The 20,728-nt window shown below is 42.7% G+C and overlaps 1 protein-coding gene across 3 annotated transcripts in view; it reads left to right on the top strand.

Moving 5' to 3' along the window:
* The window catches only part of LOC140741837 (protein FAM107B-like), a 159,800-nt gene that overhangs the window by 94,550 nt on the left and 44,522 nt on the right, over positions 1 to 20,728 (top strand). The window contains exon 1 of one of the 3 annotated variants that reach the window (XM_073072285.1): positions 7,153 to 7,387. The exons of the other annotated variants lie outside the window; for them this stretch is intronic. Coding sequence (XP_072928386.1) covers positions 7,330 to 7,387 — 58 coding nt within the window. The 5' untranslated portion in view covers positions 7,153 to 7,329. Of the gene's footprint in view, positions 1 to 7,152; positions 7,388 to 20,728 lie in introns of those variants that run through there. 3 annotated transcript variants of the gene reach the window in all.

The raw sequence follows: 20,728 nt of genomic DNA, 5'->3' as shown, positions 1-20,728 counted from the left end.
TCAGCAAGCCAAGCAGCATCTAGGAAAAGGGTACAGTTGATGTTTCGGGCTGAAACCCTTCGGCAGGGCTGGCCTGCTGAGTTCCTCCAGCATTTTGTGTGTGTTGCTCGGATTTCCAACATCTGCAGCTTTTCTCTTGCTTTTAAATGTACCAATTGAATTTTATTCAAATACCCTTTCAGTTAATGCATTTCAAACCTTAATAATCCTCCATGTGAAGATTTATTTTTCCTTCACATTTGTTCTTTGGCAATTATTTGAATTCTGTAATACTTTGTTATTGTACCAAGTACCAGATGAATCAATTTGTCATTTCATTCATTGCTGGGATCTGCTGGTAAGGCCAACATTTATTGCCCATCTCCAATTGACCTTGAGCTGCCTTCTTGAATGGCTGTAGTCTTTCTAGTGAATTCACTCCTACTGTGCTATTGGTTAGACCAAGTGACGATGAAGGATCAGCAGTATGCTTTTAAGTCAGAACGTGTTCCCATTTCGGTGGTAGAGGTTGCAGATTTGGGAAACAAACTCAGAGATGTTTAGGGGAGTGACTGCAGTGCACGTTGCAAATGATACACACTGCAACTAGTAAGCACCATAATTAATCTAAGGAAAACCTTTCACCATTTGGTGAATCTTTAATTGGAGCTCACTTTAGAATTCTTCACTTTTAGGAAAACAATTACAGCTTCTCTAGTCTTTCCACCATTCCTCACCCCTAGGTATTATCCTGGTGAACCTCATCTGTTCAGTCTGCAGAGCCTCAATGTTTTCCCCAGGGTGTGGTGCCCAGAAATGTTTGCGTTACTCCAACTGAAGCCCAGCCAGAGATTTGTATTTACTACTTAGTCAAATCTTGCATCACCCTCAAGCTTCATAGCTATTATTTATTATAGGCTGCATGTGTCGGCTATATGCAGACAATGGTAAAGCAATGGTCTTAATAACAACTTCTATGTGACCCAACCCAGTTTGTACTTCCCCTCAGTCAGAAAAATACCTATTGAACATGGCTGCCTCCTATCCCCAGTCAATTATCTAAACAAGTTCTCATAGATTTCCCTCTGACCTGTTTGACATGTTTCTAAAAAAGTAGAAGAATATATGCAATTCTCCATTCCTCTGGCAGCATTCCAAGGTAAACGTGATCAGAGCAACGTATACCCTGAAAAAGCCTCATTCAAAGTTCAAACTAAGTTTCCTATCAAACAACGTAGATATCACCATATACAATCCTGAGATTTATTTTTTGCAGATATACTCAATAACTCCATAGAATAATAGCCATAACAGAATCAATAAAAGACCACCCAACATGGGTGTTCAACCAATCTGTAAGAGACCACAAACTGTGCAAATGAAATAAGAAAGAAAGAATAATAATAAATAAATATTGAGAACATGAAATGCAAAGTCCTTGAAAGTGAATCCATTGGCTGTGGTAACATTACAATGATGAGGCAAGTGAAGTTGAGTGAAGTTATTCCCTTTGGTTCAAGAGCCTGATGGCTGAGGGGTAGAAACTGTTCCTGAACCTGATGTGAGTCCTGAGACTCCTGTATCTTCTTCCTGGTGGCTGCACCAAGAAGGGAACATGTCCTGGGTGGTGAGGGTCCCCGATGATGGATGCAGCTTTCCTGCAACAGTGTTTCATTTGGATGTGTTCCATGATTGGGAGGGTTTTACCCATGATGGACTGAGTGGTTTCCACTGCTTTTTGTAGGATTAAACCATGATTGGGTCCTATGAGGACCAGGGTGATTTTTTTCAAGATGCCAACCTATTTAACATTTCCATTCTACCTATTTTCCTCAATTTAGTATCTCTAATTAATAATGTGATGGATCTTCATTGTCTAGGAGTAGGAGGCCTCTTTCTTTTCACAAGCTCAGTTTTCTAAACGCAGCAGCAGTGAGCTTCTAAAGATCAAAGTGTTGTTTTTGAGTAAGTTAAACTTCTGACCAATATTCTTTGTTTAGCTTCCTGTCATAAACAGGAGCCAGTCTTCAGTTCTCAGTAATAATAATCAGTTTGAAGTTAAAAAGACAGATTTGCAAACAAGCACTCTCCATGGAGCCACAGACTTGCTGATCCAGAGCACATGGGCTTATTGCGCAAGAGGTACCGTGTAAGACAATGGGGTTTGTTAACTGGGCTTATTTCAATCTAAACAATGCTGGTTAAGTTATTTAGTTCAAGGAAGCTTGATATTTTCACTAATCATATCAAGTAGTTTGTCTGCTAATATTTGGCAGGTTTATGTACTAAAAGAGTTAGCTAATTGTGAGGACCTGGGAATTCTGCTTCCAGAAGCTTTTAGACCCTTTGTGTAAAAGAGATGTCTGAATAAAATATCACAAAGTCAACCAAGTGGCAGAGAAACAGTATAAATGTAGAGAGCAACCCAAGCTTTTTAAGAATGGTTAAAGAACGACAGTAACACGGGTAAATTTGAATCCATTCCTCTACCTTTGATTTCTGCATCCAATGACTAGTTTGGCAGCTTTTTAGCTTATAGGAATTGTACCCATGTTTTGGAAATCCTTTGTGTTTTAGAAATGTTTTGTAATTTGGAAATAATATTTTATAAGATAGAAATCCTCTGTGAAATTTGAATGTGCTTTAAGAATTTGTTTGGATTTAAACCTGTATCACCGAAAATAAATGAACTGTGTTTAAACTACTTTGTTAGCTAAAAGTATCTCCTCCTTGGCAGGGAGGGGGAAGTCACCACTCAAACAGTGGATATTGGCAGATAAACTTGCCATGGAGGATAAATAGGGAAGTGAACTAATTTTTGAAGATTGGGGAGTTACAGTATAACCTCCCTTTAGTAAGGGTACTCATGGCTATTCATATCGGATAAGGACTGATGTCTTCATTTGAGTTTAGAACTTCGCAGTCAGAAAACCAGATAAATCCATAACCGAAGCTTTTCCTCTTTGTTTTGGCCCTCTGTCCACACTGAAATGGTGTTTTCCTCCCCTGAAAACAGAGCTTCTCTAAAACACCCTCCAGAGTGTGTAAATTTGAAAACGCCGCTTGGGCAGGAGTAGTGTGGACGGGGTAACCAGTGATTTCTAGAAACGCTGACATAATGTGCCGGAACAGATGGCGGCATTTCATTGTTTTCCTGAACGCAACCCCCCACACAACTTAACTATTTCAGAACAGACGGCAATGAGACTGAAGCCAGAAAAGTTAGAAATGTACTCACCAAATACTTTGACCCATAACTTACTGAATAAATAAGTATACTCACTTTGCCCTGTTTTCTGTCCTTGCTCGTATGAAGGTGGTTTATCTATTTATGCAAGTACTTCTCTGACAATAGATGTGTTACAGCCTAATGTAACATTGTATGGAAATACAAGATAACACTGATGCAGACATGTTTTATACATTTAACAAGGTGCTTTATTAATGCAACAGAGTTAATCAGTTCTTCAATGTTCGTTGTTAGCCGGGTCATACTGTCCGTGAACCCCCTGCCGGTTGCCTCTATATGCTCCAGTATTTCTTTTTTTTTTAGTTTTAACTCCTCCTGCATGAGAGCCAACAGCTGTCTGTCATTTGGCAATTTCCTTTTAAGTTTTTCTTGTCTGTAAACTGCACAAACACGCACTTTCACAGTGAGATTCGACACCAAATATGTCGCTTGTTTTCTGTAGATGTGTCATGCGCATCCCCAGTAGGAGGAGATTCGCCCAAACACCCGTTTTAATGTGGACAGAGGTATTTTCAAGAATGCTTGGTGTGGACACCTATTGTTTTTATGTGAAACCAGCATTTTCAAAATTATCCAGTCTAGTGTGGACGCTTTCTCACTGTTACTGCAGGAACCAGGTCAGACGAGTTGAAGGATGGTCAATCCCAATCATTTCAATTGTGCTGTCAGTCTGTAGGGTCAGATCTAAAGGGCAAAGTGAAGCACATTTTTTAAACTGAATTAGTTAAATGCTTTTAATTATTTCAGATTATTCAAATACAGTACTCAAATTGTTTTTATAGTTTTAGAAATCTTTAATTACTATTTTTGTAATGAATGACAGCAATTTTAATTGTTCAAATTGTTTTTGAAAATCAGGGATGTTTGAATACTTTCAAAATTGCTCACAAGTTTTGACACAGATGAAACCGCAGCCCCAGCTTCACAGTTCATCAAAGCCTGTCAGGAATGTTCTGGAAGTGGGGCTCCAGCATTACGTCATCTGCAGCTTTGCAGCCTCACCACCCAGGACCAGATGTGGAAGATCAGTCAGCTTGGCCCCTTGCACCAGATGAAGTGAGTGCAGATATATGGGGACCACAGGCAGCAATTCCAGATGGTGGCTGGGTCTATTTGAGAAAGGGAGCAGAGAACAAACACCATCCACCCAGCTGAAGTACATAAGTGACCAGCCCTGTGCCCATAAAAGGATAGTGATGTAATTAGATTATAATGAATTCAATGAACTTGTGTTAGCAAAGCTCGCCCTAAAAGGTGCTGAAAATCCAGAGCAACACACACAAAATGCTGGAGGAACTCAGCATGTCAGGCAGCATCTATGGAAGTGAATAAACACTCAATGTTTTGGGCTGAGACCTTACATTAGGACCTTGATACTGATGAAGGGTCTCTGCCTGAAATGTCATCTTGAAACGTGTTGATCAGGGAATGTTGTGTAAACTTTCAGAATAAAGTCAGCCTCCAAAAACACCCCATAGGGGGAGAAAAATAGGCAGAGATACACTCAGAGGCCACTCTACTAAGTACCTCTTGTACCTAATAAAATGGCCACTGAGTGTACAGCAGGTTCGCGGTCTTCCGCTGCTGTAGCCCTCCCACTTCGAGGCTCGACATGATGAGCATTCAGAGAAGCTTATCTGCACATCACTGTTGTAACACACGGTTATTTGAGTTACTGTCAGCTTCCTGTCAGCTTGAACCAGTCTGACCATTCTTCTCCGACCTCTCTTATTAACAAGACATTTCCCTGTCCTCCCCCACCACAGAACTGCTGCCCACTGGCTTTTTATATATTTCACACCTTTTCCTGTAAACTCTCAAGTCTCATGTGTGAAAACGCCAGGAAATCAGCAGTTTCTGATATACTCGAACCACCCTGTCTGGCACCAACTATCATTCCACAGTCAAAGTCACTTAGATCACATTTCTTCCCCATTCTGATGTTTGGTCTGAACAACTGAACCTCTTGACCATGTCTGCATGCTCTTGTGCATTACATTGCTGCCACGTGATTAGCTGATTTGCATTAATGAACAGGTGTATGTAAAAAAGTGGACACTAAGCGTATATGGGTGAATATATTCGACCTTATCCCACTCATCTCCAGTGTTGGCCCAATATCTTCAACAACATTTTGCGTCCACATGTCTGCCATCAAACCCCAGGCTTCAATTCTGCAAACATCCTGCAAGTTAGCTGACTTCTTCCTGAGGCCCTGGTCCCAGTACCATGCTGGTGGCCTTTGTCAATTCATTCTGTCAAAGTTTGTGCAGTTTTTCAACTGTCTCTGATAATAGGGAACATTTAAAAATAGTTCAAACTAATTTAAATAATGCAGATACTTCCAGAAATGAATTCATTTGTAAACATTTTATTTAATTGAAAAAATAAGTATATAACAAATGTATTAAAAACTTTGCTAAACTTATTTTTTTAATAAAATCAGTTGCCCTAAACGTTGAGCCATGGGATGCAAGGAAGGCTCAGTAACATTGGAGTCTAACCCCCAACAAAAGGGTTTCAGCCTGAAGCATTGACTGTGCTTTTTCCCATAGATGCTGCCTGACTTGCTGAGTTCCTCCAGCATTTTGTGTTTGTTGCTTTGTACTTATATGAATGAATAGATGACCCCAGGGGTTCTCCAAGCACTTTAATAATTACTAAGATACTTCTGAAGTGTTCTAACTGTTGCAATGCAGGAAATACCACAGCCACCCTCCGGGCAGCAAGGTCTCACAACCAGCAGTGTGATAACAAGCAGATAAGACGTTCAGTATTCAATTACCAGCACACGGAAATCTGAGGAAGTTCGCATTCCTGCCACTCGTCCTTGATTGCATTTGGCTTGAACTGTGAGACAGCAGGTGAAAGACTGAAACTCGTTTTTTTTTTAACCAGAAACAGAAGATTCTATGTTAACTGCCAGGGTGCCTGAGCTTTAATCTATTCAACAGGACAATATAGATTTTCTTTCTTGGGCTTGCTACAGCCAAATAATTGAATGTTGCAATTCAGATGAAGTGTTTGAGAATATAAGTCAATGAAACAGTTGTGAAATAAAATATGCTGTTAACCTGGTGAGGCACAAGTGCTCGGCAAGATTCGAACAAGTCCTGACTGTCGGTCCTGTACTTGTCATACAATTTCTCTCTACTACTTTCCTGTATTTTTGCAGACCCGTGTTTCCTCCTTTTCTATCTTGGCCCTTTTGTTTGAAAATAGCCTCTCTACGGAGCATTTTAACTTCTACTTTGTCTGTCTGTACTCTGCCTCCTTGTTCTTTTATATTCTCTTCTGCTTTCGTCCAACAACTTCCGTTGTTTGAAAAGTGAGTGTCCCAGAGGAGCAGATGATCGTTGCATAGTTCCTCCCCCACCACCACCTAGAGCAAGTTTTGGACTTCCCTTTACTCTTATGAATTTTCTCCATTGCTAGGTGGAGAGGGGTCTGATCCGTATCCAGAGTAAAAGAAGAAAACCTTTTCTTCCGAGATGTTGGCATCACTCCAAAAGAGATCAAGTCTGGAGGCCAAGTTCTAAAATAGTGCAGGATAACATATTCAGTAATATTCAACTGTCTACAAATACAGCAAATCAAAGAAGACTTTAAAACTGTCAGTTTGAAGTGTAAATTGTTTTTTTTTCTCTCTCTCTTTCAATTCCCTACCTTGAGAGAAATTTGCAGAATAATATATCTGTTGAAGGCAGACCAAGAGATTAACACATTAGAGTGCAGGAAGATAACATTGCTTTTTCTCTTAAAGATGAGTGTTTGTTTTCACAATATGTATTTTTTCTTAAGTGGAGCAAGCTCTCACACACTTTACTGCCGGCGTTACAAAATTCCAAAGCGGCAGTCTCCTTTCGGCTGCCGGGTGCTGACAACAAGGGAGGCTGGAATGATGTAGTAATATGAGTCACGTGAGTGATTATTCCAGTTCTGCCTGAACACTTGAAAAGACTTGAGCCTTGCAAAGAGAGCTGAGTGAATCCATGCGAAGAGGGAGGCACAAAGCATGTAGCTTCTCAGGTTAATTGGTTTCAGTAAAGTAAGAGAGCAAATTATTCAGCAAGAAAATTCTGCTGAAATCTACCAAGAAAATGTGGAACCAGGCAAGGTCTTCAGCAAGCTTGCCCCAGAGAGTGCTGATTAATTCAGGTAAGTGCGTAAAAGTATGTATGATTAGATAGGAATACTGTGTATCTATCTGCCTTACATACTGTTGTGTCTGGGTTCACTCACTACTACCTTAATTTTCTCCAGATTCAGTCTTACAGCCAAATAAACGTTTTTTTTTAATGAAGTGTTTGTATTTTCAAACGAATTGAACATATGCATTTCTCAAGAAATTAACAGGTTTTACTGCATTGTGGAATGTCATTTTATGGTTCGGGTAGCTGTGCAAACATCCAAATCATTTCTGATCCTGAAATAAAAATTCAAAGATTTATGAGTTTTATTTCTATATGTGAAAGGGGAAACGTTCTCTTTCTGTTATCTTATTCAACTTTGGATAAGTGTTATTTATTTCGTTCTGCTCCCCGAAGAACAGGAGGAGAAGTTTCTGCAGGCAGCAATGTGTGTCAAGGAGAACTAGGAGAAGTTTCTGCAGGCAGCAATGTGTGTCAAGGAGAACTAGGAGAAGTTTCTGCAGGCAGCAATGTGTGTCAAGGAGAACTAGGAGAAGTTTCTGCAGGCAGCAATGTGTGTCAAGGCAACACCTTCGAGTGCTCCAAGACTGAACAGCAAGGCAAACAACTCCTATCGCTGATTCATGCTTAAAGGGGCAGCCTCTGCTGCACTTGTGGGAGAGACTGTATGCGTAAAGCTGCCCTTTCAGTAACCAAGGCAACTTTTGGTTACACAGTGAGTAGTTTTATTGAAAGTTCTACCAATACGGAAAAGAAATTTGGGTCTTTCTCATTTATGAGAACACAGCTTTCTGTTCTGTACAAAATACCAGTGAGCCATTAATTTTACGTATGTTGAAAGCATTGTACTGCTGCTATGGACACGTTGTAAACCCAGTGCCTAGGTAGCATTTGGAGAAAAAGCAACTTTAGAAAGTTTAATTTTATGTTACCAGACAACTGAAAAAACTAAATGAATGCATATTCATGAGGAGAGAAGTGCTTTTTATTTTATTGTAGTAGACAAGTTCACAAAGTGACCTGATTATTCCTTTTAGTCTTTCAAAAGGCAAATCTTGACTGTGATTCGTCAGGGAGGAGTCTTGAATGAATAGGCAAGTTGAGCTGGATGAAGCCACATTTATTTTCCTCACTTTGTATTGAGCTACATCAGTCTGGTTAGCAACCATCTCTAGTTGTTCCAAGTTTTGATAAAAATAGAGTTACTTTTGAGAGGAGAAAGAATTTTCTCAGATATTCATGACATTGCTCAAGGGATCCTTGGCAATGATGGGAATCTATGGCAAAAGCCTACTGGTTGCTATGGTAATCTTTGATATACTTTGAGTTCTTGCGGACTAAAATCCCTTCCAGCTGTTATATATTTGTTATGTCAATTCAGGCAAGGGCTGATTTTGGTTTGGAAGTTTTTAAGACTGGCCTGGAATATTCAGCAGGGGTGCAACATGGAGGTTTTCCCGAAGTTTGTACTCATTCTCATGACCATGTGCCAATGGCAATTTCCATTCTAGTTTCCTGCATCCTATTATTGTGCACCAAACCGAGGAAGAGAAGTAAGTCAGTGTGAACGCATGGATTTCCAACCACGTGTTAGCACCGGGACCGCCCTCTTCCCTCTAATAGCAGCACTCAATTTCAACCGTTTCCTGCCTCTTCTGAAATCTACGTCTGTGGTTTTGCAGACTCCCTGAGCTTGACTACTCCAAAGCACCCTTGGTCAGTCTTCTGTTCTCCATTCAATTCCCAGTAGCTCCAAAAACAGAAAACATGAGGATTGAATCCCGAAATAAACTACCCTTTGCTAATCCTGACCGAAAGGGGTTACATCCTCATACCAATGTTCTCTGGGGCAGGTTGTCAAAGGCCTTAAGAGTCTTTAGGAATGCACTTGGGTGATGGTCCTCTTTTTCTTGCCCATATCCCATAAGTGATCTGTACCGCCAAACCAGCTACAAGTGAACACCTACGTACACCCACATATCCAAAGAAGCTAGGCATATTACCAAATGGGTAGTGAAAACTTATTAGCAATGGAAGAATATTTGCAGGGCTATAGGGAGTGATGCACCATCAATAACTCTCTGAGACGTGGGTTAAGGTAGGCTTTTATTGGCTGGAAGAAAGCACAAGCAGCAAGCGACCACCACACAACATCCTGGAGACTGAGGAAGGGGCTGTGCCTCCAATCGCCTTTATACCGGGGTCAGTGGGAGGAGCCACAGGAGCAGTCAGCGGGGGGGGGGCGTGTCCAGACAGGTATATGTAGTTCACCACATTCACCTCCCCTTTGTTTTAAAAGAGAGTCCCCATGGGGTGAAGTTTCTTACAAGTATATTTACAGGTTAAGTCTATCAGGTGGTCGAATCTGTCGCTGACCGGCTGTGATTGCACAGGTGCCGGTGGTGATTGCATCAGAGACGGTGGTTGTGCTGGTTCCGGCCTGACTGGAGGTGTCAGCCCACTAGGCGTCAGTGATCCCTCATGCGTGTGCGAGGCGCCCGGTATGGGAGTGTCGTGAGGAGTCTGTGTAGGGCTGGGTGTGCGCAGTGTCACCTCGGGTACAGGGTTCATAGTTACCGTGGAGTGTTCGGGGTATTGGTCTGCTGCTCCTGCAGGCGCCAGGTCGCGGACGGAGACCGTCTCCTCCCGCCCATCAGGTAAGACCACGTAGGCATACTGGGGGTTTGCATGTAGTAGGTGAACCCTCTTGACCAGCAGGGAATATTTATTGCTCCTCGCATGTTTCCGGAGCAGCACTGGCCCTGGGGATGTCAGCCAAGCCGGTAGGGTGGTCCCAGTGGCAGACTTCCTGGGAAAAGAAAAGAGGCGCTCGTGAGGGGTGGCATTGATGGACGTACATAACAGGGAGCGGATAGAGTGGAGTGCCTCAGGGAGGACCTCCTGCCATCGAGAGACCGGCAACCCCTTTGTCCTAAGGGCTAAGAGTGTGGCCTTCCACACTGTGGCATTCTCCCTCTCCACCTGTCCATTTCCCCGGGGATTATAGCTCGTGATCATTAATGGAGAATGTGTGGAGCAGGTTAAGACCTACAAGTATCTGGGAGTACAGTTAGACGAGAAGCTAGACTGGACTGCCAACACAGATGCCTTGTGCAGGAAGGCACAGAGTCGACTGTACTTCCTTAGAAGGTTGGCGTCATTCAATGTCTGTAGTGAGATGCTGAAGATGTTCTATAGGTCAGTTGTGGAGAGCGCCCTCTTCTTTGTGGTGGCGTGTTGGGGAGGAAGCATTAAGAAGAGGGACGCCTCACATCTTAATAAGCTGGTAAGGAAGGCGGGCTCTGTCGTGGGCAAAGTACTGGAGAGTTTAACATCGGTAGCTGAGCGAAGGGCACTGAGTAGGCTACGGTCAATTATGGAAAACTCTGAACATCCTCTACATAGCACCATCCAGAGACAGAGAAGCAGTTTCAGCGACAGGTTACTATCGATGCAATGCTCCTCAGACAGGATGAAGAGGTCAATACTCCCCAATGCCATTAGGCTTTACAATTCAACCGCCAGGACTTAAGAACTTTTTAAAGGCTATTATTAATGCTTTTTGAGATAGTGATTTAGATGCATATCATATTTTTTACTGAGTTAAGTATTGTATGTAATTAGTTTTGCTACAACAAGTGTATGGGACATTGGAAAAAAAGTTGAATTTCCCCATGGGGATGAATAAAGTATCTATCTATCTATCTATCTATCTAGTAGCAATGCCCCTAGCCAGCAGGTACTGGCGCAGCTCGTCACTCATAAAGGAGGACCCTCTATCACTGTGGATATAGCAGGGATATCCGAACAGAGTGAAGAGCTGGTGCAGGACTTTTATGACAGATGTGGCAGTGGTGTCGGGGCAGGGGATGGCAAAGGGGAACCACGAGTACTCGTCGATAATGTTGAGAAAGTAGACATTGCGGTCGGTGGAGGGAAGGGGGCCCTTAAAGTCAACACTCAGTCTCTCAAAGGGGCAGGTGGCCTTGATAAGTTGCGCCTTTTCAGGACAGTAGAAGTGCGGTTTGCACTCAGCGCAGACTTGGCAGTCCCTGGTCATCATCCTGATGTCCTCAAGGGAGTACGGCAGGTTCCGGGCTTTCACGAAATGGTAAAATCGGGTGACCCCCAGGTGGCAAAGATCTGCATGGAGGGCGTATAGCTAGTCGAGCTGCGTGCTGGCACACGCTCCCCGGGATAGGGCATCAGGGGGCTCATTGAGCCTTCCAGGCCGGTACAAGATATCATAGTTGTAGGTGGAGAGTTCTATTCTCCACCGCAAAATTTTATCAATTTTGATTTTGCCCCGCTGTTGGTTGCTGAACATGAATGCAACTGAGCGCTGGTTGGTCAGCAAGGTGAACCTTTTGCCGGCGAGATAGTGCCTCCAGTGCCTAATAGCTTCCACTATGGCCTGGGCTTCTTTCTCCACCGCGGAGTGCCAAATTTCAGGGCCTTGAAGGGTACGAGAGAAGAATGCTACTGGCCTGCCTGCCTGATTGAGGGTAGCAGCCAGCGCGAAGTCGGAGGCGTCACTCTCTACTTGGAAGGGAATGGTCTCGTCCACCGCATGCATCGTTGCTTTGGCAATGTCCCCTTTAATGCGGCTGAAGGCCGCGCGGGCCTCAGCTGAGAGGGGAAATGCGGTGGACTTGACCAGGGGGCGGGCCTTGTCTGCGTAATGAGGGATCCATTGGGCGTAATAGGAAAAAAAGCCCAGGCACCGTCTGAGGGCTTTGAGGGTGGTAGGAAGAGGGAGTTCTAACGGGTGCATATGGTCGGGATCAGGGCCAATGACCCCGTTCTCCACGACATACGCAAGGATAGCGAGTCGGGTGGTTCCGAACACACACTTGTCCCTGTTATAAGGTTCAGGGCTTTGGCCACTTGGAAAAATCGTTGGAGGTTGGTGTTGTGATCCGGCCAGTCTTGACCGCAGATGGTGATGTTATCCAGATATGGAAATGTGGCCTTCAGTTGGCACTGGTCAACCATCCGGTCCATTTCCCTCTGGAAGACAGAGACACCATTCGTGACACCGAAGGGGATGCGCAGGAAGTGATAGAGCCTGCCGCCCACCTCAAAGGCAGTGTAGGGGCGGTCCTCCGGGCAGATGGGGAGCTGGTGGTAAGCGGATTTCAGATCTATGGTCTTGTACTGAGCTATCTGGTTGACCATATCCGCGATGCGGGGTAGGGGGTACGCGTCAAGCTGCGTGAACCTATTGATGGTCTGGCTATAGTCCACAACCATCCTATTTTTCTGCCCGGTCCGAACAACAACCACTTGGGCCCTCCAAGGGCTTGTGCTTGGCTCAATGATCCCCTCCCTGAGCAGCCGCTGCACCTCCGACTGAATGAAGGCCCTGTCCCCCGCGCTGTACCTCCTGCTTTTAGTTGCCACAGGGAGTGCCAGGAGGGTTGGACTGACTGTGTTTCTCTTCTATAGAGCCTGTTCATACTTGTCAGGCAATTGGCATCTTTCCATGCTGTGACAATACCATGATTTTCACTTAATCCTGACTTTCGTTTGCTTTTGTAAGGGGCTTCATAAATTCAGAATTGGTCATTTGAGGTCAATGTGGTGCAACTATGTTTTTTAAATTTCAAAAATAAAATCTATTCATAAAAATGTATGCAAGAAATAGAAAGCCTAGCATATAGCTTTCTTTACATTCGTGGTTTTCTCATGTATACACATTCATATTGTTATGTCTATGTGCATATGGTGTTATCAAGTCGATGCTTTCTGTGTAAAAAGGCACCATTGCCACTCATGTGCCTTTTATAACAATACACCCTTCAAGTGCTTGTGGGCTATAACTCCGTACTCAGTCCCTCAGTGACCAGTGACAGTGGGACTCAGCCTGCAGTCATCCATGGTATGTACCAGGCTGTATCATTCCCTAATGGACATCTCATCATACTGAAAGGCCAATGTAGACCAAAGTGCTTCCTTCAGCAAGTTGATCTTCAGTAGTACTTGCTGTTATGAACAGCTTGTCGACCAGAGAGTCCTCTGTCATGCACCTACCTGGAATAAGCCTCAGCCAAGAACCCCAGCACTCTTTTCCAGACCTTCTTTGCAAACACACAATGTATGGTGAACAAATACTGTATCACCTCCTCATCACATCTGTCCCAAGAGATGTGTTGGGTTTGACACTTTCACTGTGCAGGAGGGATCTGAGAGGGATCTCTGACTGCCAGCCAAGCAAGATCTTGGTGCTTGTTGGTGAGTTCTGCAATGAGACTTTCTACCAAATGGTTTTGATAGTCTGCTGGGGAAAACATGTCCACAGGATCCACTTAAGTATTTTTTTTTGGAGGCTTAAAGAAGTATGAAGTGTCAGCAAGAGGAAAGAAGACTGCAAACCAAGATAATGTCATTGCCAGGTTCTCTTCAAGTGACAACGTGGTTTTAAAACTTGCAACGGTATCAAAGGTATAGCTGAACTGAGGTCTGCTTTTCCTCAAGGAGAAGCAGATCAGCCTCTGTCCTTGAAATGAAGCTGTTTTTATCATCAGGAGCTGATTGTGGAATCCTTTGGAACTGGTCATAGTGTGTGTATGTGCATGTGTTTGTTGGGGTGGGGCGAGTGCCCCCAGTCACCATGACAATGAAGGCTTGATGTTCTCCTAAAGAGGAACAACTCTCCACCAACAATCTGCTGTCTGATACCATGGGCAACCTTCTCCAGCCCAAATAAAAATGGAAATGTGTTGGTGATGAGTCTGTGAGCAGTTGAGTGAGTGTCCCAGTCATGATCAAGCATCCAGAATGAAGCGGTTGGGATATTTCTGAGTCTGAGAAGGGGTTCTTTTATATAAACAAAAGTAGTTCAGGGAACTTGGGGGAGTGACGGGAAGCAGTAAAGGGAATTTTGATGATTTGTGAGACTGCATTGGTGGACATGTGAACAGACAGGAAGAACAATGCTATTTCCTTGTCAGTTTTAGTGAGGTTTATGAACTCTCAGCACTAGAGTTATCTCAATGGTCGTGGTGGAGAGGTTTGAGAGTTCCTGAGGTCGCAAGAGCAATGCCATCTGATGCTCAGCTCCTGGTAGGGTCACCCTGGTGGAAAGATTAAGGGGAGGGGTCCAGACAAAGACCTCAATGGTGGAGCTGGTTGAAGTTGATGTCACATCATAATGGCAGTGAAGGCATTCCATGCCCCTGGACCCTGATCCCAATCTGTCAAGGATCATGTGGTGGGCGTGTCCACGCATCAGCCTCCCCATGTTAAACAAAATCATGCACAAGTGTTCTTAATTAAGCGAATCCACCCTACATTCCTAGACTAGATCTCATGGCAACCATGAAGTGGTGATTGAGGGCAGGATTGCGAGGTCTGGGAGCACTTAGTCACAAGCTGGATCCTGGATCATCCTCCACAGCCACCTGACGACCCGCCAGTCGACAACCCCTCAGGAGAACCTCACACTCAACTCGAGTGATGGCACAAACGCTAGCTGCTGAGAACCCAAGTCCTGACATTGTCATGCCCTGTGATGGGTTTGTATTGGTGGCAGACCTTGTTCAAAATGCCTACAGCCTCGTGGGAGGAGGGATATTGTCAAAAATACAAATTTGACTTCACTTGCTAAGATATATTAAGGATGTGCATATTATACATGTGTTCATTGTTCACATATCTTATGATAATTGTGGAGAGGACAATGCCCTCATTTCTGTCAGTTATAATATATAGAGCTAATGTTTCAGCCTGAAAATCCTTCCTCCATTCTGGCTTTGCAGAATGAAGAATCTTTCTGACTTGCTTAGTGTTTCCAGTATTTTCTGTTTTGTTTTTTTAAATTTCTGATCTAATGGCATCAACCTGAAGCATTTTAAACCTGTGATTAAAATACTAAAAACTGCATTGAAACTTTTTAGTTTCACTTGCACAGGGAAACCCTTAGAAGAAAATGAAAATGAATATGGTTCTTGTTGTTCTTTCCTCCATTAGGGGACAATAGATTTTTGAAAGGAATCAATATCTTGATCAAATTACACGTTGTGTACATGTGCAGAAGCAAATGGAATAAGAGATTTGCCAAATGCCCATTAGTTAACTTTGTAATCAATCAGCTATTTGTCCTGTAGTAATTGTCTGCTAGGTGATTTTGTTTGCCTGCTTCACTGATCGAGATTCACAGTATATACAATGGTGACGTTTTGGACTGATGATGTCCTTTTAATCTATATACAGTAGATTATCTGGTTTCTTAGACCATTCAAGAAGTAGAGAAAGATGATTGACATCATCCAGTAGAGGCCATTTGTTCCACTACTTAAATGTTCACTCTTTTTATTATCCCAGCACTGGCTGCAGGTGGCACTCATTACTGGATGGAGAAAGTCAAGAAGGTTTCACTGGGGAGAGAATGGCAATGGATAAACTAGTTGAGGTAGTATGTAATATGGAGGGGTTCCTGGAGATATTGATGGTCCTGTGCACATCTTCTGCTGGTCATAATTGCTGAAAGAGGCATTTCTAAGTGCTACCATAGAGAATAATGCCAAATGCTACTATTAAGTAAGTATACACCATTAGGAATGTTAAAATAATCATTTCACAACCAAGCAAAACCCAAAACAGCTCTGAAAGACTTTTACATTGGATGTAAGGGCCAATATTACAATATGCATTTTGATTATTTTAGGCACTCTTCACTATGTTTCTGTGTACCCAGCTTTCCACCATTTAAAAACATACTTCATTGATTTTTATCTAGTCAAAAATAAACACAGCTTATCAACTTCTTGACAATTTCTGGGTACAGAAACAAGAGCCAAGAGAATTTATCTATTTAAATATGAGCAGAATTCTGTTTACAATCTAATATATGTAAGAAAAAGGCCTAATATATGTAAGAAAATGGAGGAATCTCCTTTTTTCAAAGAATAGAGTTTCCCTTTTGCCCCTATCAATGCTGCCCTCACTTGTATCTCCTCCTTTTCCCACACTTTGGTCCTCACCATGTCTTCCCACCACCATAACAGGGATAGGGTTCCCCTTGTTCTTAACTACCACTCCACCATACCCTGTATCCTGCAAATCGTTCTCTGTAACCTCCGCCCTAGGAGGATGCTACCACTAAGCATATCTTTCCCTTCCCCCACTCCCTACATGACTCACTTTTCCCTCTGCCCTGATCTCCCTCCTGGCACCTATCCCTGCAAACAGGACAAGTGCTACAGCTGCCCCTACACCACCACCTTAGGGCTCTGAACAGTCCTTGCAAGTGAGACAACACTTCGCCTGTGAGTATGTCAGAGTCATCTGCTGTATTTGGTATTCATGGTGTGACCTGACAGATTGGTGGACCGCTTCATCAAGCACCTACATTCCATTTCCTACAAAAGGCGGGATTTCCTGATTGCCACATATTTCAATTCCACTTCCCTTTCCTATTTCTACATGTCAGTCCGTGCCCTCCTCTACTGCCACAATGAGGCAAAACTGGTTGGAAGAGCCTCCAGCCTGTTGCCATGAACGCTGATTTCTCTAACTTCTGATCATTTCTCCCCATCCCCCTTCTCTCTTTCGTTCCCCATTCTGGATTCCCTCTTACCCCTTCTCATCTCCTCACCTGCCCATTACCTCCCTCTGCTCCTTTCTTCCATCGTCCAGTCCTCTCCTATCATATTCCTCCTCCTTCAACCCTTTATCTCTTCCACCTATCACATCTCACCTTCCTCCTCACCTGGTTTCACCTATCATTACCAGCTTGTACTCCCTTTCCCTCATCCACCTTTTTATTCTGGCTTCTTCCACCTTCCTTTCCAGTTCTGATGAAGCGTCTTAGCCTGAAAGGCCGACCATTTATTCCTCTCCGTGGATGCCGCCTGACTGACCTGCTGAATTCCTCTAGCATTTGTGTGGTTTGCTCTGGATTTCCAGCATCTGCAGAATCTCTTGTATTTAGCAAAGATGTTTTTGGAAAGTTTATAGATTTATTTTTTTTTTGGAGGTGTACTGTGTTGAATTCAGCTGCATATTGGTTCTTTTGGTGACTCATCTTTAGATCTTTGCTGAATACCATTTTGGTTGACCTTCGTGAGGATTGTGAGTGAATGCGTGTTGAAGAAGTTTGAAGAAATAAGCTACCTAAAGAATAATACTCAGCCTCCACAGTTATTTTGTGTGCTGAAATATAATGTGATGCATGGTGTGGTTTCAATTAAATATGTTACACCCAGGACGTGCCCTCCTCTCATTGCTGCCATCAAGGTAAAGTACAGGAGCCTGCTGAAGACACACAATCAACATCTTATGAACAGCTTCTTCCCTCTGCCATCTGAATGGATAACGAACCCATGTACACTATTTTACTATTTTCTTTACTCCCTTTTTACACTAATTTAGATTGAATATTGTAATTTATAATTTTATTACTATGTATTGCACTATACTGTCACAAACCGACAAATTTCACAACATATGCTAGTGATGATTCTGAAACCACAACATTAATACAGCTTTAAACAAAATTAGCTTTAATTAACATTAAACAAAATTAGCTTGTCCATAATATCATGGCCTATTTTTTTTTTAGAGCTACTGATTTTTGACAACTGCATGAATTAATCAAGGTGATATTGATATCAGCTCTTCATTTTGTAGTGTATTATTTTGATATTATCATAGGCAGGAAATGACCTCAGATTTTGCAGATGATTAACTCTACATAGTTGAATTGAGTTAAAGTCTGTCCCATGCCTTCCCAGGCTCATCAGGCTGGTGCTTATGCCGGTTTCTGTGGCGTGAAGCGACTGAGAGTACGAGACTCTCTTCCCCCCCCCCCCCCCCACCCCCGGATAGGACGCCAGTCTATCATGAGGTTAACCCCCAGCATTTTTGCCAGTACCCATTATCAGCTGGGTGGACTGGAGCAATGTGTGGTTAAGTGCTTTGCTCAAGGACACAACACACCGCCTCAGCTGAGGCTCGAACTCACGACCTTCAGATTGCTAGTCCAACGCCTTAACTACTTGGCCACGTGCCACACATAGATGAATTGAAACTTCATCTATTTGTATTATTGTATTATTTAGGTTTTTAAACAAATTAACCATATGCCTTAATTTTTTTAAATAGGTTTATTTATTGAAAAACATCTAGGAACAACTCACTTTAAATCTGTTGTTATCCACATACTTCCCTGATGATGGCCCGGTTCCTAGGATGATTTGACGGAACCCATTCCAGCATGAGATGAAACGTCTTGTTCTCTATCAGATCAACAGAGCTCTCTCAAAGATTTTCGCACACCTAACGAAGAACTAAATAATGGAAGTACAAAGGCTTGTGAAATTGTAGTTTTAATGGATGTTATCGACCGGCTAACCAGTTTTAGAAGATATTCATGTGTTGGTGACTCATCGTCCCACTCCTTTTGTAAGTTGTGGAAGTTCTAGTATTTAGTTTCGAAGCTGTGGCTCCAAAGGTACAACCTGAAACCTGAGGGTTAAGAGCAAGGAGATAGTAAATTAGTGTTGTGGCAGCAGACAGGAAAATTACTTGTTAATTTTCATACTGTAATTATTTCCATGACAGCTCCAGCTACAGTACAGTATATTGCTGAGGAAGGGCTATACTCTTGAAGGTGTTCCAGTTAAAAAGAACTGGGAAGCTGAGACAAGTGTCGGGTGACTTCTTTGGTGGAATATAGAACATAGGAGAGTACAGCACAAGAAAAGGCCCTTCAGCCCACAATATTGTGCTGAACTAATTAAACTACGTAGTAACCAAACGCCTAATTAAGCAAAGGCCTTCTGCCTCCACAATGTCTATATACTTTCATTCTCAGCACATTCAAAGTAAATTTATATTACCATATACAGCCCTGAGGTACGTTGTCTTGTGGGAATACTCAGCAAATTTACAGCGTAGTAACTATAACAGGATCAATGCAGAAGACAATAAACTGTGCAAATGCAATTATAAATAAATAGCAATAAACAGGAACTTGAGAATGAGATGGAGTCCTTAAAGTGAAATGATTGGTTGCAGGGACATTTCAATGATGGGGCAAGTGAGTGTAGTTATCCTTTTTTGTTCAAGAGCCTGATAGTTGAGGGGTAGTAACTGGTGGTGCGAGTCCTGAGGCTCTTGTGCCTTCTACCTGACAGCAGCAACAGCAAGAGGAGAGCATGACCTGTGTGGTGCTTTCCTTTGATAGTGTTTCATGTAGATTTTCTCAATGGTTGGGAGAGCTTGTATTTTAGCACATATTTGTGTGCTTGTCTAAAAGCCTATTAGCTGGGATGGATATAAAAAGATCAGCCTTTATTCAGAAAGATTTCATTCTTCCTGCTTTTAGACTTTCACTCCAAATTTCTGCAAATTGTCTTTTAACTTTCTTCTGGCCCGACTCAATTATCCGTTCTCTAGGAACTGGTTTGCCTGTCAAAGCGTCCACCTTGAACCAAGAACCACAACATTTTCATGTGGTGAATCTTCCCTCCTGATATCAATAGGACATTTTGGAAAGTCATATACAATTAGGCTTAGTTTCATGAAAGGGAACGATTTCAATTCCCCAGAGTATTAGAGTTCTTTGAAGATATAATGGGCAGTACAAAGCAAAGAGAAACTTCAGATTCAGTGTGTTATAAATTCCAAATGGCGTTCAATAAAATGCATAAAGAGTGTGGCATTGAGGGTAATACATATTGACTAACAGAAAATGCAGCTGAGTTCATTATTTAGTGAACTATAAATATAAGAGTACCACAGGGCCTCAATTACACATGATCTGGACATTGGGAACTATCGTCCTGTCCTTAAACTTGGTGAATGTACAAGGGTTTGGAGTGAAAGCAGGATGAAAGGAGGACACAAAAGTCTTCAAAGACGTTTATGTGGGTTACTGGAGTGGGCCAGGATCTAGCAAGGTAAATGTAAATACAAGAACAGCAAATGATAGAACTACTCAGTAGATAAGGCAACTTCTATGGGGGGATGGGATGGGAGTGCTTGACTAATAGGTTTAGACTTCAGATGAATGAGCTGTCATTAGTTTTGTTTCCACCTTCAGCTGCTGATTAGCCTGCTGGGATTTTCAACAATTTTTTTTCTCTTTCATTTAGATAGATAGATACTTTATTGACCCCAAAGGAAATTACAGTGTCACAGTAGCATTAGAAGTGCACAGATATACAAATATTAGAAGAGTGAGGTAAGAAAGAATTTTTTTTTAAAGTTACCAGAAACCGTCTAACAGGAGGGTGTCATCACTTCCCTGGCTATAGGTTGACTTACTATAAAGCCCAATGGCCAAGGGTAAGAATGATGCCATATAGCACTCTTCGGAGCAGCGCCGTCGTCCTAGTCTTTT

This window comes from Hemitrygon akajei, chromosome 19, assembly GCF_048418815.1.
Source record: "Hemitrygon akajei chromosome 19, sHemAka1.3, whole genome shotgun sequence".
In the NCBI taxonomy this organism is placed as follows: domain Eukaryota; kingdom Metazoa; phylum Chordata; class Chondrichthyes; order Myliobatiformes; family Dasyatidae; genus Hemitrygon; species Hemitrygon akajei.
Note: the sequence above shows the minus strand (reverse complement) of the source record. Positions and strands in the feature narration are given on the sequence as shown.